The 27,222-nt window shown below is 50.1% G+C and overlaps 1 protein-coding gene across 6 annotated transcripts in view; it reads left to right on the top strand.

The window, feature by feature from the left end:
- LOC144151479 (uncharacterized) overlaps positions 1 to 27,222 on the top strand; it is a 248,397-nt gene that overhangs the window by 136,073 nt on the left and 85,102 nt on the right. For 5 of the 6 annotated variants that reach the window (XM_077682537.1, XM_077682534.1, XM_077682538.1 and 2 more), the window contains exons 8-10: positions 9,123 to 9,148; positions 9,217 to 9,276; positions 25,045 to 25,108. The exons of the other annotated variant lie outside the window; for it this stretch is intronic. In XM_077682537.1, the coding sequence (XP_077538663.1) occupies positions 9,123 to 9,148; positions 9,217 to 9,276; positions 25,045 to 25,108 (150 nt within the window). The remainder of the gene's footprint in view (positions 1 to 9,122; positions 9,149 to 9,216; positions 9,277 to 25,044; positions 25,109 to 27,222) is intronic. 6 annotated transcript variants of the gene reach the window in all.

The raw sequence follows: 27,222 nt of genomic DNA, 5'->3' as shown, positions 1-27,222 counted from the left end.
TGAATAATCGGAAGAAATAACGGTATTGGTTGCTAGAAATCGGCGGACTCACTCATGAGTCGACTCACTCAGACTCATTTTGGCATAAATTCACGCGCGAGTTTGAGTTTGAGTGAGCGTGAGGCTAGTATGCATCATAAGGTCGAGTCGGAGTGACTGTGAGCCCGAATGAGTCCGAGTGAGTTTGAGCCCAACTGTGTGTGAGTGCGCCTGAGCCTGAATAATACCCCTGTCAAACGTGCCTATTTTAAGTGCACTTACGCGGAGTGCACTCGGGGTTCCCGAGTGACATTTCGGCTGCGCGCTGCTAAACGACGAAATAAAGCGCCCTTGGTCGTGGTGTCAGTGACGATAGCCCGCGTAAATATTACGCAAAATTACTTGAAATTCCCCCTCTTTATAACGTGAGAAATAATGTAAACATTTCATTGTGTTTGCATTGTTCAAAATCACAATCGGCGCCTCGCACAAGTCCACAAAAAACAGAGTCAGGGCGGCGACTGAACACCGGCCCCGGCGCAGATGTCGTCACTGTTATTCACTGCGCAGCGTTATCGTATCGTATCGTAACAGCAGCATTATCGTTTCGGGGAAACAATCTGAAAGCGTGGAATGTAACAGAGAAGGTTGAAGCGGGAACACAATCACAGGGCCACAAGAGACCACCTACGAGAATGCCGCAGAGAACGGCTGCCATGGAGTAAAACCCCACCAGGCGGCGGTGGCACGTCGTTAAGAGAGAGGTTATTTTCTTGTTTTTCGTTGCTGCTTCTCTTTTTGTAATCGTAAATGAGCAATATTTAAAGTTACTCATTATCATCTAAACGCCCGCGGTGTTAGGCTATTTTTCCCGATTTTCGGACTTCTGCTCACGAGATTACTCACTTGGCGAGCTGGCCCCGGTAAAGTGTGTTTGGGGAACACACTCAGCTTCAAGTGCGTTCCTTGTAAAGTGTCATTCGTGTTTGCTGTTTAGCTGCTCCCGTATGACATTTTATCCGAGTGCACTCTGTGGAAGTGCACTTTAATAGGCACGTTTGGCAGGGGTATAAGTTCTGAGTCCATTTTCAGTTCTGAGCCCAAGTGAGTTCTCAGTCGATTTTGAGTTCTGAGAACGAGTGAGTTCTAGGTCCATTTTGAGTTCTGAGCACAAGTGACTACTGAGTCTACTTTGAGTCTTGAGCCCAAATGAGTTCTGAGACCATTTTTAGTCCTCAGCCCAAGTTAGTTCTGAGTCCATTTGAGTTTCGAGCCCGAGTGAGTTTTGAGTCCATTTAAGTTGTGAGTCCGAGTGAGTTATGGGTCCATTTGAGTCCTGAGCCCCAGTTGAGTTCTGATCCCCAGAGAGTTCAGAGCATGATGGAGTCCTGATTTTTGCGCTCGCTGTGAGTTAGAGCTTGCGAGTAAGTTATGGGTCCATTTGAGTTCTGAGCCCCAGTTGAGTTCTGATCCCGAGAGAGTTCAGAGCTTGATGGAGTCCTGAGTTTTGCGCTCGCTGTGAGTTAGAGCTTGAGGTAGCATAGATTGGTTGCTCACCAATGCACCTGCTTGAGCTTGAATGAGATGGTTCTAAAAGTTTGTGAGTTGACCCGGTCCAAATTTACCGAGGTATTCCAATGATAGTAGTTGATATACAGTACATAACTTTTATTTCGCGCTAGGGCGATGTGATTTTTTTTAAACAGTCCGTTTTGTGTTTCCAGCGATGTACGACTGTGCTCGGGCCACAGCCCCAAAGATTAGGCATTTGCGTTCGTATGTCGTTAGTCACCTGTGTTGCTTCACTTGCGTGAGTGTTGGACAAATGTTTGTTTTAGCTAGGAGGCAGCTATGGTAGTTGGCTGTTGCTTCCTGCGTAGCTTTGAACTCGTAATCCTGTTTACGTACGCAGTATTCCTGGGTACGGCAGCATTGGCGATCCGCATGACCAGTTAGGGGGGGTCTGATGTTTAAGAGTTTCTGTTAAAATTGTTATTGCGATCAGCACTTGCTCTCTCTGGGCGTGTGGCAGATAATGGAGTGGTGAGTAAAAAAAAAAGGCGCAACTTGCCTTTTCCACCTGATGGAGCCTCTGGTAAGGTGGGAGAGCGAGGTGGGAAAGTACGCGGCGGCGCTTGCTTGCTGGTTGTTCGCCTGCTTCTGTTAATATGTAATGATATGGTTTTAGTCAAAAAGGAAGACGCGAGTATCGGGGAGCGGCGCTGCCTTCTCTTCCGTTCCAAGGAAGGTGTCAACTGCAAGGTCCGGGTGACGCCCGTTTAGCTTGACTGATGACCGCATCATGAGATTAGTCATAGTGAAATTTCAAAATTTGGCGCTAGGGCGGATGGGGTATGAAGTTAAAGATCTCGATGACGGGAATCACGTCGCGCGAATACAAAAATGCTTCCTGGTTATAGTCATGAGGTAGTCATGTTGAGTCATCATCATCAGCCTATCTACACCCACTGCAGGGCAAAGGCCTCTCCCACGAATCTGCGTTTATCCTGGTCCTGTGCTAACTGCGGACAAGTTATCCCAGCAAACGTTTTGATCTCATCTGCCCATCTAACTTTCTGCCGTCCCCTGCCACGCTTGCATTTTCTAGGGATCCACTCTGCTACCCTTAATGACCAACGGTTATCTTGCCATCGCATTACAAGCCCTGCCGACACCTTTTTCTTCGTCTTAATTTGTACTAATATATCCTTAGCACGCTTTTGTTCCCTGACCAACTCCGCTCTCTTCTTGTCCCTAACGTTACACCTATCATCTTCAGTTCCGTTGCTCGCTGAGTCGTCCTCAATTTAAGTTGAACCCTCTTAGTGCGCCTCCAAGTTTCTGCCCGTAGATAAGTACCGGTAAGATGCATCTGTCATACACTTTCTTCTTCAGGGACACAATGGTAGGCTGCCATTCATTATCTGAGAATGCCTACAGAATGCACTCCCCCCCCCCCCCCCCATCCTTATCGATCACTTCTCTGAAAAACACCCTCTGAATAACATAATAAAAAATAGCACAACTGATCAGGTTTTTCAAAACCGACCATCTAAGCTCCACCTTTTCCGCTGGCAGTGTCACACCTCGTCAGCGAGTTCTAAGTTCCTATTACTTATGTCTACTGTACCTCAATTTATGATTTGGCAGCTCCGTGGGACACTCCCAATTTACTGTGACATGTCCTTTGAGAAATACAAAACAAAAATGTACCAAACTTTGTCATGACTCAGCATTTTCTGTTCCTCCGTCAAAAATACAAGGCAGCTGCATTTTGCACATATGCTTCAAAAACTACCGCAGCCGCATTCTGTGCCGCAAATGGCCCCCTACTTAATGTGTCCAAAACAATGAACAGGGACACAAGTGTATTCACTGCAGAGGCGTGCGGTATTCTACTGGCTTTGAACCACATTCTTCAAAACAAAATTAAGAACTCAGTTATATACACGGACTCTCTGAGTGTCGTCTCAAATCTTTCATCTCGGAAGTTCAGTAGAAACCCTACTTTTAAATGTGTTTTAAGAGCTCTCTACTCGGCTTATGGCATTAAGCTCGATGTCACAGTCTGCTGGGTTCCTGGCCACTACGGCATTTCTGGAAATGAATCTGCTGACCGTAGTGCTGCGGCTGCGGCCCCTCGAAGTAGCATAGGCATAAACGAGGTCCCATATCAAGATCTAAAACCTTTTGTAAGAAGGAAGCTGCGGGATTACTGGCAGAAACAATGGGACAGAGAAGTAGAGAATAAACTACGCGTAGTTAAACCCAAAATAGAAAAGGCTCCTGCTAAAAAACATGACAGATTTGTAGAGGGTTAAGCAGATTAAAAATTGGCCACACACACATCACACACTCATACCTTTTAACAGACACAAACAAGTCACACTGTCATCGATGGGGATGAGAGGGGGGGGGGGGCAGCTCTCAGTTCTTCATATGCTTATACAATTCGAGATGTGCAACATAGAGAGAGAACGTCATTTTCATGAAATATACACTCCTTACATACCCTGTCACCCTTCATTATTTTTATCAGATAGTCCCATGATTTCTTACAGAAGTGTCTTTAATTACCTTGCCGATGATGACTTCTTAAAGCACATATCGTATTCCCCATGATCTCACTTGGCCTCATGTTCCGTCACAAAACACTGGCGTTATCAGGGGGGGGGTTAACATATTTCGTGGCAACATTTCTTGCTTTTTAATTATGACCATATGCATAGCTTAATTTTAATGTAGTGGATTTTTTACAGATCCCAATTAAATATCGCCTCATAGCATCCCACTATTGTCATGGCGCTGTTCGCCCTGGTCGTCCTTGCGCCATAAAACCCTAAATAATTATCATCCTCCTTGCAATTCCCTGTCTCATGGTTGGGATCCGGGGTCACTACTTGGCCTAAGTAGATACATTCGCTTACCACTTCCAGTGCCTCACCACCTATCTCAAACCGCTGGGCTCTCCCGAGGTTATTAAGCACTGCTTTAGTTTTCTGCATATTAATTTTCACGCCCACGATTCTACTCTGCTTGTCCAGTGCGGTAATCATGCTTTGCAATTCGTTCCCCGAGTTACTTAGCAAGGCAACGTCATCAGAAAATATAAGGTTACTCAGGTATTCTCCATTAACCCTTACTCTCACGTGACGTCAATCCAATGTTGTTGTCTAATATTAAGTTAAAATGCAATGTGTTGCCGTTAGGGAATGTGACGTATCAAACCAAGAATCGCGATGAAGGGAATCACTTGGGACAAATACAAAAATACTTTTAGGTTTTAATTATGAGCTTATCATGGGCTCTTCATGGGGCGTCATAGATTGGGCTAAAATTCCCTACTGCCGTTAGATGCTAAACGTTCATTTGACAATGTAACACAACGAGTTATCCTCGAAAGCCTCAACCAGACTTAATGCGGTTACCGAACCTTTTACACTGTCAAAGCGGTCGTAGGAAACAGCATAGAGTTTCATACAATAACAACTAGAGAGGAATATGGCGCTGCGATCGTCCGTCGCAATGGGCATGATGGGTTGTTCTGGACTCGGATTGGCGCTCGATGGCTTATCGAAGTTGCTATGGATTGAATCGTGCAGGCAGTTCCGTTTTCATTTTGGACTTACATGAACGCATTTGCTTGCCTACGCGGGTTGTTGGGAGAAGCGTTCAAAAAATACGATTCTCCTTAAAGTGCATGCCACGTGTGCACTGACGCCGCCCTGAGCGGACTGTTTTACAACTAGAGCTGCGAATAGAGTGGGTCATCAATTTCTTGCCGGCCCAGTGGGCACGAAAACACAAATGACGGCGCTGTGTGCGGCGATGTTTTCTGCGATTTAGGAGTTGCGGCGCAGCTCATTCAGCAGAGAAATATATTTTCGAAGCTGACGACGGTTGTGAATTGCTTGGAACAGCCACACCTCTCGTGCGAACGGCGTCGACCAGCAGTACCGACGGCTGATAATAACGCTGCTTGATGAATTTCACTAATTCAGGCTAGAATAGCTTCTCCAAAAAGTAATCGGTTTCTTTTTTAGGAGTAGAAAACTTTTCGTAATATTAAACACTACAAGCGTCGAAACATTTACGAACAGTAGTTGGAGAAGTCCGCGTCCCGCTGTAATTGGCGGCAAATGGCAAACGTACTCAGCAAACCTCCTCGACTCCGCGTTTCTTTTCTATTTAAACACCCCGTTTTATTTCGCACAAAACCTGTTTTTGGTTACTAACTTTTTTTGTTTGCCATGTAATATGTAAACAGCCAACCGCGCAATAAGAGTTTCGTTGAAAAAAAAAAAAACTTGCACAGCCTTCGGCACATTTTAATCTTACGCAATCCGGTTCCAGAACTACCCATCATTCGCACCTAAGCGTAAGCGCCGTCTCGGGGTTCGCGTTGACACTAGCGCCAGTTTCACCTCTAGTTACAATTGTATGAAACTCAATGGGGAAACAGCACAGCCACATTGCGACTCGGACCCCTCCAACCCGCCCTGTTTCACATCAGCCAAAGGCACCACGCAAGGATCCGTAATTTCACCACCGCTATTTAACGCCCTACACCAGCATCCAGGCCAACTAGCCGATATCCCCGGTATTCATATTGCGATTTACGTAGACGACTTAACCATACGGTCCACACACGGCTAGATCAGAGAGCAGCAACACGCATTCCAGCTAGCCATTGACATCACTATCGCCTGGTTTTAACCGACAGGCCACACAGCAGAACTTACCAAATCGGCCGTACTGTTCCATCGTACCTGCACAAGAGGCCACCCCCTTATGACTACCGCGAAATTCCACGTTGACATTAACCGATTCCGCATTCCTCAGGTACTCACGCTCTATGTACTGGGCGTACCTTTCCACTACGATGAATCCGGAGGCCCCCTCCAACAAGAACTCAAAAACAATCACACAGCTGACGCACCTCATTCGAGTAATACGGGGCTCTACATACGGACTTAAAGATCCAGACGCCCACAAGCTAATCGAAGCACTGCTAGTCATCAGCCTCATAAATGGGTCTTATCCTTTGGTCAACTTAAAACGGTAAGAGATCAACAAACTGGACGCCCTCATTAGGAAAACCTAAAGACCAACCCTCAGCCTCCCAACCTACCTGAAACTTAACCTACATAATTAAGAAAGCTGCGCAAGCACAGCGCGCATCACACCTCCAGTGGCTCACATTGGCAGCAGTGGTCAGAAGAGTCCTGGAAGATATCGGAAAAACCCGCCGTGGTGGCTCAGTGGCTATGGCGTTGCGCTGCTGAGCCCGAGGTCACGGGTCCCATTCCCGCCCGCGGCGGCCGCTTTTCTGATGGAGGCGAAAAGCAAAAACGCCCCTGTGTACGAGATTTCGGCGCACGTTAAATATCCCCAGGTGGTCAATATTGATCCGGAGCCCTCCACTACGGCACGCCTCATCGCCTGCGTTGCGTCGGCGGGTTAAACCCTTCAATCAATCAATCAATCAATCAATCAATCAATCAATCAATCAATCAATCAATCAATCAATCAATCAATCAATCAATCAATCAATCAATCAATCAATCAATCAATCAATCAATCAATCAATCAATCAATCAATCGATCGATCGATCAATTCATCAATCGATCAATTCATCAATCGATCAATTCATCAATCGATCAATTCATCAATCAATCAATCAATCAATTCATCAATCAATCAATCAATCAATCAATCAATATGAAAAACCGCTGCTTCCCCACAGCAGGCACCAATTCCTCTAAACTCCCATCAGCACCTCAAGATCTACACTGTCGCTAGGCACGTGCGTCCTGCCTGCAACCCGGGATGATGAGAGGCCAGGGTTAGGCTGCTCGGGTGGTGATACAGCGCAGACGCTCACACTAGAACGCGGACATCACTCAACGTACAGACCATACGCGCACAACCCTTGAGCTTCTCTACTGAGCTGGGAAAATGGCAGCCACAACCTCCTGTTGGAACTAACCCGTAGGAACGGCCGAGGCGCTTTCCATGGACCACGCCACCCTTACCCTCCACTAACATCCCTACGGGACCATCATACGCGCTCGTAACAAGCCTGCCGCCTATACCCAGCCGGCCTGGCATCTCTTCCACTCATTAAGATCCTACAGCACCCCCCACGACGACACCGTGATCTCCCTTATCTGGACGCCAGGCCGGAGCAACCTTTCGGGGAATGACACGGCCTCAACTCACCCGGGCACTCCGAATAGCAAGGCCAGGTTGAAACGGACAAGCCCTCCCGGCCCCCCGAGTTCCTTGCCCCACTTGGCCCTACATACTACCTTCCACCAACGATCGACACCCTGCTGCGCATGACAGCGATCCAATGAGCTGCCATACGGATGCTTCCAGTTCCAAACTCCATCCTCTCCCATTGCACAAACACAAGAAGCATATACCCCCACCCCACTACACGGTTTCCAACATCAAGCGTATATCATCCGGCGACTGCTACAACCACACCCTCCTGTCCCGTCCCACATCGCCCCACCTCTCCTCCCCTAAGACTGGCCACGCTGCGAAACCCAACTTTCACCTTGCACCCCAATATACTGCTGACCTTGCCACCCTCACCTCATCCACTACCTATCCCCTGAGCACTCTGAGTCTGCGCGGTCCAGCTTGGCGCTGAAGCGTCAGCTCGCCCTGGTACAACAAGCCATGAATGCAGCGCAGGCCCACGGCCTCCTGGACACAGGAAGAAGACTGACCATGCCCACTTCCCATACCCTTTAATTAAGCTCTATGACGAACGTTCTCACCATCACCAACGGAACCTATATGCCTCTGTACTACGCATGTTTTATGATGATTAACAGCAAAACTTAATATGGTCACACGGATCATTGAGACCCCTTACGACAGATGACGCGTGAAGTGAGAATAAGTTTCAAAAATATAAAGTTTCAAATTTTATTTAAAAAATGCACTAAAGTGCGATTACACAATGTAGGTATAAAAGAGGAGGTCCCAAGGTAAGAGACCGCCGTCGGACCTGAATAAGCTGGTGGCGTGAACAGAACAAAAGTAAAAAATTACGCCCTCCTCACTCCGCCCACCGGCGGAGTGAGAGCGCGCTGGGCCGCACACCCGCAGATGTTGAGAGTGTTCGCTCTCACCTGGGCACGCGCCGGCGCCAGTGCGTCTGCCGCGGCTATGACGCAACACAATCCAACACAATCCAATTTAATCCAATCAAATCCAATCTAATCCAATCCAAATCCAATCCAATCCAAGCCAAGCCAAGCCAAGCCAAGCCAATCCAATCGAACCCAATCCAATGCCCTGAGTAAGCTGTTTCTTCTGCTCGAATAATTTATCTAATTTACTGAGCATTTGTGCTGCTTTCATTGCCGCTCGAAGAGTGGCAGGGACGAATTTGATCACTAATTATTCAATTAATACCTAAATTGTTTCCCTCCGCCGGTAACAAGACAAGCCGTAGAATGGCCGTTATGTCATCACCTTAAAGGCCGACTAAGCGAGTGCAAAGCCACAGAATGTTTTTACTGATTCTTGTATGGACAAAGTACAGTTTTATTCATGCAGTGCATTGTGTAGAGGTTCTGTCATGCTGACCTATCGCATTCAACGTCTATTTTTCTTTTCTTAGTGGTCACAGCGGCCGCTACGAACGTGGTAAGTTAAGCTCGCGGGAACGCGAATTCACGCCTCGAAGTTCACCTTTCATTACCGATATTTTCAAGAACCCAAGTACTCCTGACCTTCAGAGTCTCCTGAACGATGCTGCTCATATTGACAACGTGGTAAGGTTCTATATTTTGCATTCGTCCTTCAGCTAGTTCAACTGCTCAGTTTTAGGCCTTATTATCGCCCGTAGATTTGTTCTGGTAGTTACATTTACTTTTTCTTTTCTCGCTCCTCAAGCTCCAGTCCTCTTTTTTTTTATATTCCCTTTGTGTCTCTTTAAATCCCTCCTTTCCCAGTTGCCATGTCTGGGTTGCCAACAAGACTCTTCTCTAGTTAACCTCCCTAACCTTAAAGGGGCACTGACACAAAATTTTGAAGGCGAGATAATGTCGGAGATAGATTGGTGGGAACACATATACATCATCTGCAAAATATCAGCGGTGAATACAGCCTAGAACATATTTAAAATCAATTTCGAAGTGCGCGAAACGCAACCGAGCAGCCAGCAGAGGTCCACGCGCAATTGTAAATAAACAACATCCAAACACGTCACGAGTTTGTGTTTGCCGCTTCCGCACTACCGGCGTTTTACGCGGGCTCGCCCGGCTCGCCGCTCCAATCGGAGGGCCGGAGGGCGGAGCTTCTGCTCTCGAGAACGAACGACCCGATCGTTGGCGGCGGAGGCGCCGTGATTTCGTCAGCTAATCGGGCAGCTGGCCGCGATCAAAGTTCTACAGCGATTCCAGGCACTCTGTTTCTATTACTGTTTATTACCATTGGATGCGAAAACGCGCCGGAGGCACGAAAAGCCCACTGAGCTAGCCGCACGGTCGCTGTGCAGGCGGCGGCGACGGCCGCGAAGTGGCCCAGGCCGGCGCAGGTAGCTCGAGTGATAGCTTGTTACCGCTGCACGAAATTGTCCCCAAGTCCCGACCATAGTGGCTTACATGAGAAAGGAGCTAATGATGCGATGTCGGGTTGCATTAAAAATTGTCATCTGCACCGCTTAAGAGAGCGGCACTCGAATATCCGCCGCAGTGCTGAGCCGAACACACCTGTAGGCGGACCTGTAGGCAGACCGGCCGGCTGCTCCCAGCGCGCGTCTTGCCACCCACTGTCTCGAGCGTCGCGCGTCGTTCTTTAGCCGCGGTAGCATTTGCACTCGCAGCGCCTGCGTCACATCCACGGTCGCTTTTTAATTAAGCGCCTCACGAGATCAGTACGTGGGGGCATTCGCAGAAACTGCCGTCGATGCGGATTCGACAGTGCTACGGCAGCTCTGCTCTGTGATATCCCTCCGACGGTCACGTGGTCAGCTTTGTTCACACAAAATCCACAAAATCCATCGTTTCACGGCACTCGCTGAAACCGAAACTGCGACTGGCCGCATTTAAAATCCCTCTAATTAAACAACCGTCGCACGCTGAAGCAAATGAGGTTTCTACAGGTTATAAGTAGGTCACTAGCTACTTATCGCAACGAAAAAAACAAGATGCTAAATTTTTGTGTCAGTGCCCCTTTAATGTACTGTCTTATCGTTCCTGTTTTCTGCATTTTAGCGGAACTTTAGCTCGCTCGAAGAATGACTGGATTTCTTGGATAGTGTTAAACATGGTCGCTACATTCCCGCTACATTGCACTCACGCTTTACACGGTTTGAACCTTTCGTTACAAACGTAAGAGGCACGTAAGACCCTTGCCACCCAATCAAAAACAGGAATTTTTACAATGATACGAGATGCTCTTACTCAGCTTTGAAAAAAAAATCTTGTAAATCTCAACAATAGCATCCCTGTCTCAACGGTAGCATCTATACATTCTAATGCTGTATTCGGGTGGTTGCTCTGATACTCCGACTGAGAGTACGCCGGTGCGCCGCTTCCCCCAATCCGAGCAAGTCACCGCTCCCCAACCGAACGCGTACCCTATCTTGGAGCAGCAGGCGCCGCGGTGCGGCCAACACGGCAACTGCAAACAGCCAGGCCGGCCAAGGTGTTTCAACAAATGGGGGCCTCCAGATTGGACAGCGTTAGCTCCAAGCCAAAGTTGCGAACGTATTTTTGCATTTTGGACAGAGGAAGCGGTGCGGCGAACAGTTCGGCGAGCTTTGTCGCGTAAACGTGCGAGTCGTCGTCGTCTGAGCTGCTGTCCTCCTCGGCGTCGATTTCGAGCAACAGAAGCAGCGGAGACGGTTCCCCGTTACTTCGACATGATGCTGAGATGCCTTCAGTAATAGCACGAGAAGCAAAAACGTCGAAATACTCCCACAACAAATGACTGGCTAGGCCTCAGCGAACGCCACCGACTAGGCAGGCGAGTATGGGCGAGCCGCGGCGACCGGGGTCACGTGACCCAATTGCCTCCGCATTTCGGCGGCGCTCCCACTTCGGAGTCAGAGCAGTCGGGGGCGCTCGGAGTGGAGGACGTCGCTCTGAGACGACCAACCGAACATACGTCGAGCGCTCGATTTCGACCACCCGAACACGGAGTCGCTTTCCGGAGTGCTCCAGGGCGCTCTAAAACGAGCACGCGAATACAGCATTAATATTCCCGCACGGGGCACCTTGTGTTTTCAAGGGGAAGGTATTGGCATTGGCGACACTTAGGAACCCGAGCCCCATCCCCACTCACGCTTAAGCAACCATGACAATGAGTATTGAGGTGAAGGGTAGAAGCCTCGAACGGTGGCCGTGGCAGCCCTGGTAAAGCTCCTGACTATGGGCTCCCTGACTGTCTACCAGGCAGGGAGCTTCGGGACCTCGCTGGCCATCAGGGTAAAGCCAGCAAAGAAAGCAACCCCGTCCTCTGCTTTATACTATGCTGCCTGTATTATCTAAACCACCTCTCAAACATTATCTGCAGCCGAAAATGGGCCGCACTTAAGTTCTTTTTCCCCCTTTGCCTGTAATCGCGTTCCCAGAGCCCAATAATTTCTCGCGCTTTTTGTTTCAGTAATCTCTTGATAAATCAAAGCCCATCCCTGCACACTCAGTGGTTATGATCTTGAAGTTTCTCGAAAGCCTGATCGGCAGATCGTGTAAAGCTAAAAAAACGCAAAACGGGGGAAGTTTTGATTGAGGTCAACTATAGGCAGCAATCCACTAATCTCCTCACGCAAACGCGCAGGGTCGGCGTACACATCAATATCACGCCCGATCGCAGCCTTCACGGCTCCCAAGCCGTGACATTCGATCCATATCTAATAAATGAGACCGAAGCCGATCTCCTTAAGGGCCTTGGGGATGAGGTTATGACGGCAATGGGGCTTATCACCATACGTCGAAAATACGAAGAAATACCCACAAAGCACCTAATCTTGGCGTTTGACTGCTCAACACTTCCTGATGCAGGCTTCATTGGATGCTCGGTCTTACAGTACATACCGAACCCGCGCCTCTGCTTCAAGTGCCAGTGGTTCGAGCCCGGCACAACCTTTTGCCGTGGCAGATTCACGAACGCTAAGTGTACCGCACAAGACCACCCAACTGAAAATTGCCAATCACAAAGCTCCACTTGTGCTTTTTCCAGAAATTGAGAGAAGTCAACAAAAAAAAACTGATTATCAACGTGAAAGTCACAGAGAACATTACCTTCCCAAAGGCGCGGGAGAGGTTCGCCTCTTTCCCCTGGGAAGGTACGCCAGCACAGCTCGCCCACAGGAGGGGGGGCGGCGTCTGGTGTCGACGGCGACTCAGGTCAGTGAAACCGATCTAGCCCCGCCTCCCCCCTGGGTTGTCTTCAGCAGCCCAACTCGCCACCACACCGCCGGGCTAGCCGGCAGCGATTGCGGTGGCACCAAGCACCGATGGGACCACTCGCCCCTTCTCTGCTTCCATGGCCCCCAGTACACAGGAGGGCGCTGAGGTGATGGACTTGGAGGAATCCGCAGTGGCTCCCCCTCCCGCCGCATGCCTGTGCCACCTGTGCCGCTCCTTACGCCCTCGGTGATGTCGGCCCAGGCAAAGAGCACCAAAATAGGGTGGGCGATCGAAGGAGCCCGATCTGTCGGGTACTGCGAAAGCACCCGACGACGACGTGGACTCCGGACCAATGCTGACTGCGTCACAGCGCAAGGAGCGAGTTGCGACGTGGAAGGCTTCAAACAATCCAAAAAAGAGGGGAATTACTGCCTCGAAGACCATATAGTAACACACACCCCATTCGCTTATACAAAATACAACGGAAAGAGAAAACATTGCACAAATCAAAAATCTTGACGATGTGTACGAGATGCTGCATTCTAACCAACCAGTCGCGTTTCATGTGTCCAGAAGGAACTTATCTTAATAGTAAACAGAGAAATTTTCTTAATAGTTAGCCACCCTATCAGTTTGAACACTGTGTTTGAGGATCTCCACAGCAGAGGCGTATGACATTCTTGTTGTACATCACATTCCTAAGTTCATTACAGATTCTCTGAATGTGGTACGTTCATTGTCATCCGGAAAGTCTTCCAGGAACCATATTCTCACTCGTCATATCTTCAATATGCCGACATAATGTTCCTAAAAAGGAATATTATGTGGGCATATGCGTTAGATCTGTAAACAATGCGATGCTGGGTTCCAGGACACTGGGATCGCTGGCAGTAAGACCGCAAATCAAACGGCAGCACGTAGAAATACAGCGGAAATAACAGTAGCCTACACCGACCGCAAGCCACACATCACACAACACCTTCGTTCAACTTGGCAAGTAGACTGGAATAAACAGACAGACAGGCAACAAGCTAAACGCAATAAAGCTACATTTGGGACCATACACCACCGATACGAACATATACACAGAAGTCACCTTGGCCAGGTTACGGATAGGCCACATACATGCAGCGCCCTCGCATCTGCTCACGGGATCTTTAAGACTCTTGTGTAGCAGATGCGGAGAGGCTTTATCCGTAATTCACATTTTAATTGAAAAGCACACAACACGATGCCAAAACTTTCGAGAACTCTACAGATAGTAAATGCCACTACACCCGTCCTTCCTTTTCACAAAAATCCCATTATTTTTATGAAGTGCGTTGTAAGGCACTTGTCTGACATTAAATTTCTACAGCTGACTACAAGCTGGCCCTATAGACCAGCCATCTCTATTTTCTTTTAAGAGGACTGTGATTTGGACGAGTTGGTGAAAGTTCATGATTGACAATCCAGCGCGCGAAAACACGGCACAAAAAGAACGAGAGTTAGACATCACAGAACGAGAGTTAGGCAGCAGCGCTGTCTTGTCTAACTCTCGTTCTTTTTGTGCCGTGTTTTCGCGCGCTGGATTGTCAATCATGAATCTATTTTCTTTTAGTCCATCTCACAAATATTGTTACAGTGTTAGGTACAGGACAATCACTAGGTTGTCTGTTACGTTAGTCGGCAGTCAATCGCCTGTGTAGGGTATGTTCCAGTGGAGCGGGATCCAGGGGGTATGCTGACACGTAGAAGAGGAGGGCGAAGAAGAGTTTTTCCCCGGCTCGCTGCTGACCGGCATCTGTGGTAGCACGTCTTGCCTGTGGCTCCGCACGACTTGTAAATAAACCCTTCATCCATTTGTTACGTCCGTAGCATCTGGTGGAGGTGCGGGGTAATTCGTCGTCCTGGAAGAGGCGGAACCACCCTATTTTCTACGCAGCAGGCGTGCTGCCGGGCTACCTCCGGAAGAAGCGACAATGCCAACGGGGCCGACGGGTGCCACCTCCCCTGGAAGGGTCGGTGTCTGGCCTCATCAGAGAGAACCACGCAAGTTTAACGGAACTATCGAGGAAGACGCCGAGGACTGGCTCAAGCACTACCAGCGAGTCAGCAAGTATAACAGGTGGGACGCTCGCGAACAGCTCGAGAACGTGGTCTTCTCCTTGGACCTTACTGCATTAATGTGGTATGACAATCATGAGCACAGATTTGATACATGGGACAGTTTCGTCAACGAATTCCGGGCGAGCTTCGGCGACACGGCTGCCCGAAAGAAGAAGGCAGAGCAGACTCTTGCGCAGAGAGCTCAAGTTCCGGGCGAAACTTGTACCACATATATTGAAGAAGTCCTCAAACTGTGCAGCCTCGTTAATCCTTCGATGCCAGACGAGGACAAAGTAGGTCACCTGCTTAAAGGTATCGCTGAGGATGTTTATAACTACCTCATAACTAAGGAAAACCTGGCGTCAGCTCTGGATGTAATTCGCCATTGCCGCGCGTTCGAAACCCTGAAAATGCGACGTATCACCCCCAAGTTTGGACGCCTGGCAAACGTGACTACTGTTGCCAGCGTGGACGTCGGCTCGTCCCCTTCCGAGGACATAGCTTCGGTGGTGCGTCGCATCATTAGAGAAGAACTCGCACAGCAAGGTTTGTGTCGTGACAAAAGCTTTCACCAGTGCGCTCTTCCTGACCCAGTATTTCGTCAATGCACAGTGCAAGCCGTCCAGAGTCACTCTGAGGTGCCTTGGGTTCGAGCAGGGAATAGGAATGAGCGTACCGCTTACAATGAAGACCATACCAGGCGTACAGCTTTCAGTCCTCCACCTCGGGAGTATGAAAATTACTTCGAGGAGCCAATCCGTTACGCACCTGTCGCCTACTCCCGACCACGCCGTTCCTTTGGTCAACCGGTCGCATTCCGTGAACAGCGCACCTGCTTCACGGAATGCGACCGGTTGTGGTATCCGCGACTGTGGAATGCGACTGTGGTATCCGCGGCCACATTTCCCGCTTTTGCCGTCGGCCTCCCCAGCATTACGAACCGCCACCTCGACGGCCATACACAGATAACCAGACCAACGCACCCTTCCAGCGGTCGTTCCAGCCAACTGCAATGCGCAATAATTCCCCGGGTTCCGACAGGAGCTTCACTCCTCATCCGACCACTCGACGGCCGCGATCTCCAACGCCACGCCGCCGAATGAGCTCACCACCCGAGGGAAACTAGATGCTGCGGCCGACGGGGGTGAGGTCGCGGGCCGGTCATTTTCGCCAATTCCCCTGCCCGTCGTTATGTCAAAGAACAAAGTGACTGTTTCTGTAGATGGTGTGAACACGGAAGCTTTGGTAGATACTGGAGCTGCGGTTTCAGTCATGAGTTTCGCTTTCAAAACCCGTCTTGGGCCAAAAGTTATGTTTTTCTGTTACCGAAAGATTCAGTATCGTGGAGTCGGAGGCGAGCGTTTGTTTCCAGTTGGAATCTGTTCAGCGACGGTTTTTCTTGGCGAAGACAGCTTTCGAACGGAGTTCACTGTTTTAGCCCAGGCAACTCATGACGTTATATTGGGGATCGACTTTTTACGTGATTGCGGTGCGATGTTGGACTGCGGAACTGGCGAAATTTCGTTCCGAAACGAAACTCTACCTACTTATGTTGAAGAAGGGTGTAATGACACTAAAGGCCTGTTTTCTGTCACCGATGACGTCCTGCTACCTCCCATGACGGCTGTGTTTGTCTCTGTGAAGTCCGAAACATTTCTTCGAGGGAGCTACGAAGTTCTGGTGGAGGCGGATGCAACAAATGCAGTTAAGAAGAATGTGCTGATACCCCGTGCTTTGGTTGATGTCGTTGATGGGTGCAGCTGCGTTTGGACGGTGAACGCTTCCAGTGAACCCGTACTTTTGCCCCGTGGACTTAAACTCGCTCGTTCCGACGAAGACGTTGCCGTAACCATTCATGCGGTGAATAGGACGCAAGACGCGACTACCAACAACACAGACTACACCACCCAGCTCAAGCGCATGATAAATACCTCGCTTCCTTCTCATAAGCAGCAGGTTTTACTTGAGGTGCTTACCCGACATGCTGCGGTATTTGATTTTGCTCGGGATGACCACGAAACTTCACTGCCGGCGTCACGCATGCAACATCGGATTATCACTGAGAATACGGCACCGATTCGTCAAAAGCCATACCGTGTGTCCCCTTCTGAGCGCAAGGTAATAACCGAACAGACGCAGGAGATGCTGAAAAAAGGGGTAATCCGGGAGTCTTCAAGTCCGTGGGCAGCTCCTGTGATTCTTGTAAAGAAGAAAGATAACTCTTGGCGCTTTTGTGTAGATTATCGTCGACTCAATGCTGTGACAAAAAAGATGTGTATCCGCTTCCGCGCATTGATGACGCCGTCGACTGCTTGCATTCAGCGTCGTACTTTTCTTCGGTCGACCTTCGGTCGGGCTACTGGCAAATTCCAGTGCACCCATCCGACAAAGAGAAGACGGCCTTCGTGACGCCTGATGGGCTCTTTGAGTTCAATGTGATGCCTTTTGGATTATGTAATGCGCCCGCTACATTTGAGCGCTTTATGGACACCATTCTGCGTGGCTTAAAATGGGATATCTGCATGTGCTATCTCGACGATGTCATTATTTTCGGGAGGTCATTTGAAGAGCACAATAGCAGGCTTGCCATTGTCCTGGACCGCATCCAGGAAGCGGGATTGGTGTTGAACTAAAAAAAATGTCATTTCGGGGAGCGCCAAGCCCTCGTACTAGGCTTCCTCGTAGATAAGGAAGGCATCAGGCCGGATCCCAAGAAGATCTCCGCCGTGCGCGATTTCCAAGCCCCACGATCCCTGAAAGAGCTGAGGAGCTTCTTGGGTCTGTGCTCCTATTTCCGACGATTCATTCAAGGCTTCGCGCAAATTGCTCATCCCCTGACGTCCTTACTCTGTAAAGACAGCCCTTTTTCTTGGACGTCCGACTGTGAGTCCTCTTTCCAGCAGCTGAAATTTTTGTTAACTTCTGGCCCAATTTTGCGCCACTTTGATCCCACGGCACCCACCGAGCTCCACTCCGATGCGAGTGGCGTGGGCGTTGGAGCTGTTCTCGTCCAGTTACACGAAGGGGCACAACACGTCGTCGCTTACGCCAGCCGTACCCTGTCCAGAGCCGAGCGCAACTACACCATCACGGAATTGGAATGCCTCGCCGTTGTGTTCGCTGTACAAAAGTTTCGCTGCTATCTGTATGGACGCCTCTTCACTTTGGTCACGGACCACCACTCGTTATGCTGGCTTGTCGGACTGCGCGACCCCTCCGGTCGCTTAGCTCGATGGGCCTTACGCTTACAAGAATACGACTTCACAGTCTCTTACAAGAGTGGGCGCCGTCATACCGATGCGGACTGTTTGTCCCGCTTACCTCAACCGGGCACATCGACCGACGACGACACCTTCGAGGACTGTCTGGCTTCCGTGTCACCAGAATTCCCAGACGCCCCACTTTTTCGGGCCGAACAACGGAAAGATCCAACACTGCGCAGGCTTTTTGCAACTGCGGAGGACACAATGTCGACACCCTTTATTGTCCGCGACGGCGTTCTGTTCAAAAAGAATTACTCTGCTGACGGCGCGCGTTTGCTTCTTGTCGTCCCCACTACGCTCCGACATCTGGTTCTCCGCGCAATGCACGACGACGTAACATCAGGTCACTTTGGCCTTTCCCGCACCCTACATCGGCTTCGGGAACGCTTCTACTGGCCTCGTATGCAGACAGCAGCGCAGAAAGATGTCGCCAGCTGCCCTCAATGCCAGCGTTACAAGCGTCCTACGTCTCCGTCTCCGGGCCCTTTGCAAACGGTGAATCCTCCCATGTCGCCCTTTGACAAAGTGGGTATTGATCTGGTGAAGCCACTACCGAAGTCCAAGGCAGGTCACCGTTGGATGATCGTCTGTGTGGATTTTTTGACCCGCTACGTTGAGACTGCTCCTCTTTGCACTGCAACGGCCGCGGATGTCGCATCTTTCCTCTTGAATCGTGTCATTCTACGTCATGGAGCTCCTCGCGTTGTGATCAGTGACCGTGGCCGCCAGTTTACGGCGGACGTTGTGGAAGCGCTTCTTCGGCTTTGTGGCTCCGAATATCGACATTCCACACCATACCACCCGCAGACGAACGGACTCACTGAACGCACAAACCGCACGCTAACTAACATGCTGTCTATGTACATCGATTCAGAACAAAACAATTGGGACACTGTTCTTCCATTCATAACCTACGCGTACAATACCGCCAAACACGAGGTCACAGGCTATTCTCCGTTCTTCCTTCTGTACGTCCGCCTTCCTCAAAGCTTCCTAGACACCATCCTTCCATTCTCCTCGCCTAAAGATATGTCGCTGGCTGAAACTTTGTGCCTCGCTGAAGAAGCCGGGCGACTGGCTCGACTGCGCACCCTCAGCTCCCAGGGGCGAACCAAAGCACGCTACGATCAGCGCCACCCACCAGTCTCCTACTACCCGGGCGAACTCGTTTGGTTGTGGACTCCAGTTCGCCAACGAGGCCGCTACCAAAAGTTTTTGCCTACGTACTCTGGCCCCTTTGTAGTGCTGTCTCAGCTGAGTACCGTGAACTATGTTATCGCAAAAGTTACTGCTCGGGACCGTCGCTCCCGCAAGACCCAGGTCGTGCATGTAGCTCGGTTGAAGCGTTGTCATAGCCGCACTCCTTAACTCGCTCGGTGCGCTTCGTCTCCACGGGGGGAAATTGTTACAGTGTTAGGTACAGGACAATCACTAGGTTGTCTGTTACGTTAGTCGGCAGTCAATCGCCTGTGTAGGGTATGTTCCAGTGGAGCGGGATCCAGGGGGTATGCTGACACGTAGAAGAGGAGGGCGAAGAAGAGTTTTTCCCCGGCTCGCTGCTGACCGGCATCTGTGGTAGCACGTCTTGCCTGTGGCTCCGCACGACTTGTAAATAAACCCTTCATCCATTTGTTACGTCCGTAGCAATATGTATACTAATCGATTTTACTGCTTACCTTTACACCCATTGTGTACAACCATGATTTGACACACTCTGCCCCCGTTGGCCTCGCGCTACTAAGCCCCAATAATCGTCATCATTGACTTAAAATATCGCAGCAGGCGGCCTTCACCCCAATGCTCCGGAGCATAAAATTAACATGACGAAGTGCGCATTGGTGCTGTTGTCCTTGCGCATAATATATCTCTTTCAAACAAAGCTTTCTAGGCCTCACGTACGCTGTGGATCGTAACACCAAAACGCACCGCAGGAAGGCTAGGTTTACATATTTGAGGTGATGATGATGATGATGAAACGCAAAGCGCCTCAAGAAAAAACGCTTCCCGTGGTCGGAATTGAACCTTGGTTCCTTAGCGCTAGGAAGCCGACGTCTAGGGGAAGCGCCACTCCGGCACGTTCGAAGCAGTGTAAATTTTAGGCTTTGATGACTCAGGTTGCATGGGAGGAGGAGGAGGAGGAGGAGGAACAACTTTATTAAAATCACCGGCAGCTAGGACGTGGCCGCTACGTCGCGGAGACCTGCCTGGTGCCCGGGCCTACTCATGCTTCCCAGGTGGGGTTGCGTTTTCGGGCCGCTGGCGTGCCAGGCCAGCCTTCGCCTGCTGGACGGCCTGGATTTGTGCACTGCAGTCTTTAGCGTTCATTACAGGGCAAGAGACTTTATTTTTCAGCAGACGTTGTTACAATCCCTGCTGAAGGGGCAGGAGCTAAAGGCATTGAGTGCCTGACGAGGGCTCCTGACCCTCTGGAGTCCACAACAGAGGAGTTCACAGTAGAGGACATGTTCAAATCAAATATGCGTGCTTAGCAATAAGATATGATATGAGAGGGCATAGTTCCTTGCGCTGCCTCAGCAGGCTGTGTCCTGCAGTTCCAGAGTATATGGCTGAGTGTCGCACGCGCACTATCACACACACGGCACATTTCACTTTCGTATACACCGGGGCACAGATGTTTTGCAAGCACTGGGGTAAGGAGCGATTCGGTCTGTAATTGTCTGTAGAGAACTGCTTCTTCCCTATTTAGATTTGGGTGAGGTGGCGGACGTCGTCTTCGGGTCTGCCGGTACCACTCCAAGATTTCCCCGTATGTGGTGAGGGGGTCGGGCATCTCTACGTCGCCGGACGGGTCCGGCGAGGAGGCCAGACTCGTGGCCAGACCGGAGGCCAGACCGGACGCCGCGCGTCTGGTGAGCTCGCGCGCGGCGGAGTCGGCCTCCTCGTTCCGGTTCGTCAGTCCGCCGCGGAGGCGCAAGGGACCTACGTGGGCGGGGAACCATCGGAGTGCCACCGGCAGCCCGTTGGTACGCGCACTGCACAGCACTTTCACAGTGTTTGGATTCACTTGGTTGGTTGCGTATGCCAGCATTGCCGACTTGGAGTCACTTAGTACCGTGGTTGTTTGCGGGTCCACGATCTCTTCGGCTTGCTTCACATTCTGCGCCTTGAAGCTGCTAGCTGACTTTACTGCACCGTCCATGGCCGCCATCGCCACGGCAACGTAGGTATTTGGTCTTCCCGGATAGGCCGCCACGTCCACGTAGGAAGCGCCAGTGTCTGCGGCGTACGTAGATGTGAGGGCCCTGGCCCGAGCGAGCCGTCTTTCTTTGTTGTGTTCCGAGTGCATATGCTTGGGCAGCGGGTGCACGTACAGTCTCCCGAGCGTGCCCTTAGGCAGGGAGGCTGCGTGGTCAGACTGGAGCTGCCTTGGTTGCTGCTGTGGGCGCAAGCCCAGGCGCTGTAGGATGTAACGGCCTGTCCGGGTGGTGGTCAGCCTCTCGAGTTGTGCTGTTTGCTGTGCTTCGGCAATCTCATCTAGGGTGTTGTGTACCCCTAGTTCTAGGAGCTTGTCTGTGCGAGTACAAGCATATAGCCCCAGGGCGGCCTTGTATGCTTTGTGGATGAGCGCCGCAATCTTCCTTCGCTCGGCGGCGTGCCAGTTGTGGAAGGCCGCGACGTACGCAATGTGACTGACGACGAACGATTGAACCAGGCGCAGAAGGTTTGCTTCTTTCATTTCGGCGTGGCGGTTGGAGAGTTTGCGTATGAGTCGAATGGCTGCCGTGGTCTTCGCCTCCAGCTTGTGGATCGTCAGACCGTTCCGTCGATGGGCGTCGAGGTAGAGGCCTAGCACGCGCAGGGTCTGGCCCCCGGGGATGGTGGTACCGTCTCTTGTGTGTAGTCTTATGTTGTCAGCCGCGGAAGCGCATGGCTTGCGTTCTCGATGCGGTAGGATTAGGAACTCTGATTTGGCCGGCGAACAGACCAGACCCGTGCCTTCTAGGCGGGTCTCCACTACTTCGATGGCACGTTGCAGGGTTTCTTCGATGTGGCCGTCGCTTCCCTTCGCTACCCAGAGCGTAATATCGTCGGCATAGATGGTATGACCTAGGTCCGGGATGCGTGCGAGGTGATTGGCCACGTCGATCATTACTAAGTTGAACAAAATGGGGGAGATTACCGCGCCTTGCGGGGTCCCAACACTGCCTAAGGTCTTAGGTGATAGTTGGGTGTCTCCGGCATGGATGGTTGTGGTGCGGTTTGACAGGAAGTCTTTGATGTAATTAAATGATCTTTCACCCATGTTTAGCCGCGAGACCTGGGTCAGTATCGCCGCGTGGCGGACCCTGTCGAAGGCGCTTTGTAGATCTAACCCCAGCACCGCTCGATTGTCGAGGGTCGGGGAGTCGACTACCTCGTGTTTGAGCAGTAGCATCGCGTCTTGCGTGCCTAGCTTTGCTCTGAAGCCCACAAGGGTGTTGGGGTACAGTTCTGCCGTTTCTAGGTATAGCTGCCATCTGTTCAGTAACACGTGTTCGAGCACTTTGCCCACGCAGGACGTGAGCGATATCGGACGAAGATTGTCGACGTGCGGGGGTTTGCCAGGTTTGGGGATCAGGACCGTCTTTGCTTCTTTCCATTGTCTAGGTAGCCTGCCCGAACGCCAGCACTCATTGAAGCAACGAGTGAGCGCTGTAACGCCCGAGTCCGGCAAATTTCGCAGCATCTTGTTTGTGACGTTGTCGGGACCAGCCGCCGACTTGCAGTTAATAGTTTGTAACACCGCTCGTACCTCCCACTCTTCAATGTCCCGATCGAGAAGGGCGTTCTCGTCCCCCGCGTATCCCGGTAACGCCTCGGGTGGGGTGGCAGGCAGGTAACGTGCATCTAAGCGTTTTCGGACTTCGGCTTCTCCGAGCTCTTTCGTGGCTCGGTGCAGGGTTCGTGCCAAACTGTGGCGTTGCGTACCCTTGGATTTAGTCTCGTCAAGTAGGTAGCGTAGGAGGTTCCAGGTGCGGCTCTTATGCATCTGTCCGTCCGCTTCCTGGCAGACCGCGTGCCACTGCTGCCGACACAGAACGGCGCAGTGCTTCTCGATCTCGCGGTTGATCTTGGCGATTTTCTTTCGTAGCTTGGTGTTGTGGCGCTGGCCCTTCCAGCGCCGTCGTAAGGATTGACTCGCCTCGGAGACGTCACGTTTTAATTATCGTTCTATCAAAAACGGGGCTTTGATTTTTAACATGAAAGTGTTTCATTCCTGGGGCGGTATTCTTGTAACTGTCCCTTTTGAAAACGTCCCTTTTGCGCCCCTTCCTCGTGACGTACTTCCGGTTAAGCAATAAGCGTTGACAGTGGGGCTCTTCGATTTACACTTTCGGACTCACTGCGGATAGTCCGCGGGTATTCCGAGGATTCCCCGAAGCCATAGGGATACACGGGAAAATCGAATGCCGGACTGCTTCTCGGGGAGTCCGCGGTGAGTCCGAGACTGTAAATCGAAGCGCCCCAGTAGGTTTGCCGCGCTTGCGTTACGCCACTTCCGGTTGTTTGCTTTTAGCCAATCAGGGTTTGCCAAAAGGAACACTTTTGAAAGGGACGCAAAAGGGACAAAACTCGGGAATACCGCCCCTGGATACACAAAGATTTCACTCCGTCATGGAAATGACGCCTGTACAACGAAGCGAGAGGCCTTTAGAGGGTGCACCCCTGCACGCAGAGTCATCTTGCGGGGAAGCAACCTTTAGTACTAAAGGGTACGTTATACTTCGGGTTGTTAGTTTTCGAGTTTTATATTTTAACACGAAAGTGTTGTGTGCCGGGATACACCAAGATTTCACTGACGTCATATCCTTCACGGAAATGACGCCAGTAGACCTTTGCCGAAGCGACCCGCCAGCAGGCCGTCGCTCGCCAAGCACACCCACAAGATGGCCGCCGACCGGAAAATGATGCTCAGCTGCAGATTTCGCTGCACATTTAACTTTCGTGTTTTACTGATTCCAATAACAGAGGAGTCTACCACAGTTTTTTTTTACTCTAATTCAATGCAGAACGTCATCATTCGCCAAATTCGTTCATTCGGTCACGCTGAAAGGTATTTTTGGAGTATTGTGGTAAAGCCCATCTGCGGCGATATTGTTGGAGTATATGAGAGCAACATGCAGTGCATGAATATGTTTATATAAGGCTTTAAAAATGTGATGTTTTCGACGTTCACAGTTCCTGTTCATCGACATGCGCTTGCTGGCTTCCGCCCATCGGTTTGCGCACGCCCCCCCCCCCCCCCCCTCGCTTCTAAGGGGAAAAAATCCTTAGGCGTGGATGTACAACACCAGTAAGCGGGTCTGTCATCTATAAGTACTATTGGTAACTCCTTCTGTCGCAAGTGACACCCCAAGCTTCCACGGCTTCCACATCTGCTCTAACCCCACGACCGACCATTATGCAGTGCCTTTGAAAAATAAAAACACAGTAGAAGGCTGTACATAGTAGGATCGGTGCGTACGAAAGTTTTTATGTGTTAACTTCCGAATTATTTTCAGGTTTCAAAATTTTATTTATCTGCTCGTCACGTCCATCTTGTCTTCATTTGTTAGAATAACCGAGTGGGTGGCTCGGTACCTCCCTAAAATAAACGAAGCGTATGCCCCTTCTCCTTTCCGCCCTTAAAACGCAACCTTTTAAACATTTTATAAACGCCACGGGTGCTCTCGCTTTTAGTGCCAGCTACGCTAAGGTGCCTTGTAGAACATTGACACGCTTTTGAGAAATTAGCCAAAATGTCTCGCAATGTTGGCTGTGCGCTGCTTATGGCGAGTACGTCAAGTTGTCCATGTTCTTTTAACTACCTATACTTTCTTTTCTCGCATGCAAGACGTTATTGATGTTTCAAAACGTCATCCGCACCTTCGAGGAATCAACCTTGTTCCAGCGCCAAGGTTTGCAAACCTTACTAAAATCTTTTCGCGGCCTCTGTGTGTATTTATGCTGTCGAACAATGCTCACGAGCTGGGCCATCCATATTACGGCGTGACCGACTTCATGAATCCTGAATGCAATTTTTGTAGTTTCCTGTAACTCTGCTCGCATCGTCGACAATGACGGTGTGAAGCAAAATTATAATGCTAGGGCCTTATCGGCAGCCTGTTAGATTCCAAGTCGTAGCAACTAAATAGGCGGCATAGAATGACGGTGTTGTGTTAGAACTTTGGGAACACTTTTAGCTGTTGTAGCGCATTATGCTTACGTATAACTTTGTTACGTCAAGCTGTAACTTTCAGCATCGAAAGAAATAGGTTCGTTCGGAAGCGTTTGATAGAAAAAGAATCCTCGCTTCCATCTGTGCATGTCTGTCATTGCGCAACTTCGGGTACACGTTTAGGTGAGCGTTCGGAGGGAGCTAAGATAGTCCGCTTGAACCTGAAATGGGAGGAAGGAGATGAAACAACACCGAGAAGCCGTTGCAATGAACCTCGATGAAATCACTGCGAAAGTCGCAGGCGCTGATGGTGTTCGAAGCAAAGACGGACGAACTCGCGTTATGTGCTGCCAAAACGAGCAAAAACGCCTACCGCAGGCTTCTATTAAAACAGGTTGTTTTCAGGTGGCTGCTTGACGTGACGTCATGTGGGTGTACCTCACGACGTCATTAGTGACGTGCAGGTTTAACGCATCTGGGCTGCGGCACAGCTAGAGCCTGCGATACACTTATAAGCCAATTAGGCCAGTTACAGGACGATAACATTTTTGTAGGAGGTGACTGGCCGGATGTAAAAGTGTTGCACAAGTGTTCAATAGTAAAAAACTTACAGCAGTGATGCTAAGTATGTAGAAAGGGCGTTCAGGCGGGGAGAAACGTTTTCCGGATGCGGTTCTGACTGTCGGAATTCACCTCATCTGTACTTCACGGTGACATATTCACGGAATACTTGGAAATAGTGATTGAAATGTTACCGCTTCACTTACAAACACGAGGCAGGTGCAGGGATACCTCGCAGCGCATTAAATTTGATCAATGTAACTCACGGACATTTCCCGGGCTGCCCACCTATCTGAGTGGGCATCACCCTATCCCAGCCTGTTTTCACAGTGACTCCATCTCGTCTGAAGCAGAGGAAACAGTTTATTTAAACAGTGTCGAACGACCAAACGGCAAGAGTGGGCACGGACCGCCACAAACGGAACCGAACCAGCCTACATGTCCGCTAATTGATGCTAGAACAGGGTAGAAATAAATTAGCTCAAATCGTACGATTTATTTGAAATCAAAGTTAACCCGCAAACATCACGGTTTCACCCGAGTGAGGGGGTAAGCAGACAGGAAGAGACAGTTGCAAGATGGCTATTTACGACTAGGGAGACCGTGCTTAATACGTTTACGTAATGGGTGCGCGAAATAGAGTATTTAAACTGCTTATATATCCGACTGAGGATATACTGCGGCAGTATTTCAACCCTGCCATATTGCTGTTAGATGGGGGAACTTGCTGCCACAGCAGCAAAATGTCCGACAGTTGAATCAAGCAGCTTTCCTTATTAAACCAACGCTATGTCACCTGGAGTTGTTCCTCAATTATCAAAGTCGGAAGGTGGAGACTGTGACAGCAGTCCTAACTGACGAACAAAAGTTCCTTAAAGAGGTGCCAGGCACACACACGAGGCCAAGGATGTTCTACAGCACCGAATTAAAATAAGCCAAACTAAAACAAAGCGACGACGCGAGGAATTTTCAAGATAACAAAAAGCTACGAGCATACAGTTGAGCTGTGAATCAGCCAAAGGAAATATTATCAGGAAGGAGGGACAAAACCCTAATTATTCTTTTATTGATGTCAATAACGTAATATTCGTACTCTGAATTCTAAAGGCAGTTTAACTGCTATTTTATAAGCTGAGTCGTTGCCGCTGGTGCCGGGTCGTCAAAGTGTATATTGAAGCTGGTATCAGCTTCGGCCGTGCTGGGATGGGCGTCGGTTGCACAGCAGGTAACCAGTCTGCTAATTATCGGCTAATGAAAGGCAGGAAAAGCATTAATGACATCGCTGATGTATCC

Source organism: Haemaphysalis longicornis, unplaced genomic scaffold, assembly GCF_048455015.1.
Source record: "Haemaphysalis longicornis isolate Haplotype H1 unplaced genomic scaffold, Haemaphysalis longicornis Haplotype H1 scaffold_9, whole genome shotgun sequence".
NCBI lineage: Eukaryota > Metazoa > Arthropoda > Arachnida > Ixodida > Ixodidae > Haemaphysalis > Haemaphysalis longicornis.
Note: the sequence above shows the minus strand (reverse complement) of the source record. Positions and strands in the feature narration are given on the sequence as shown.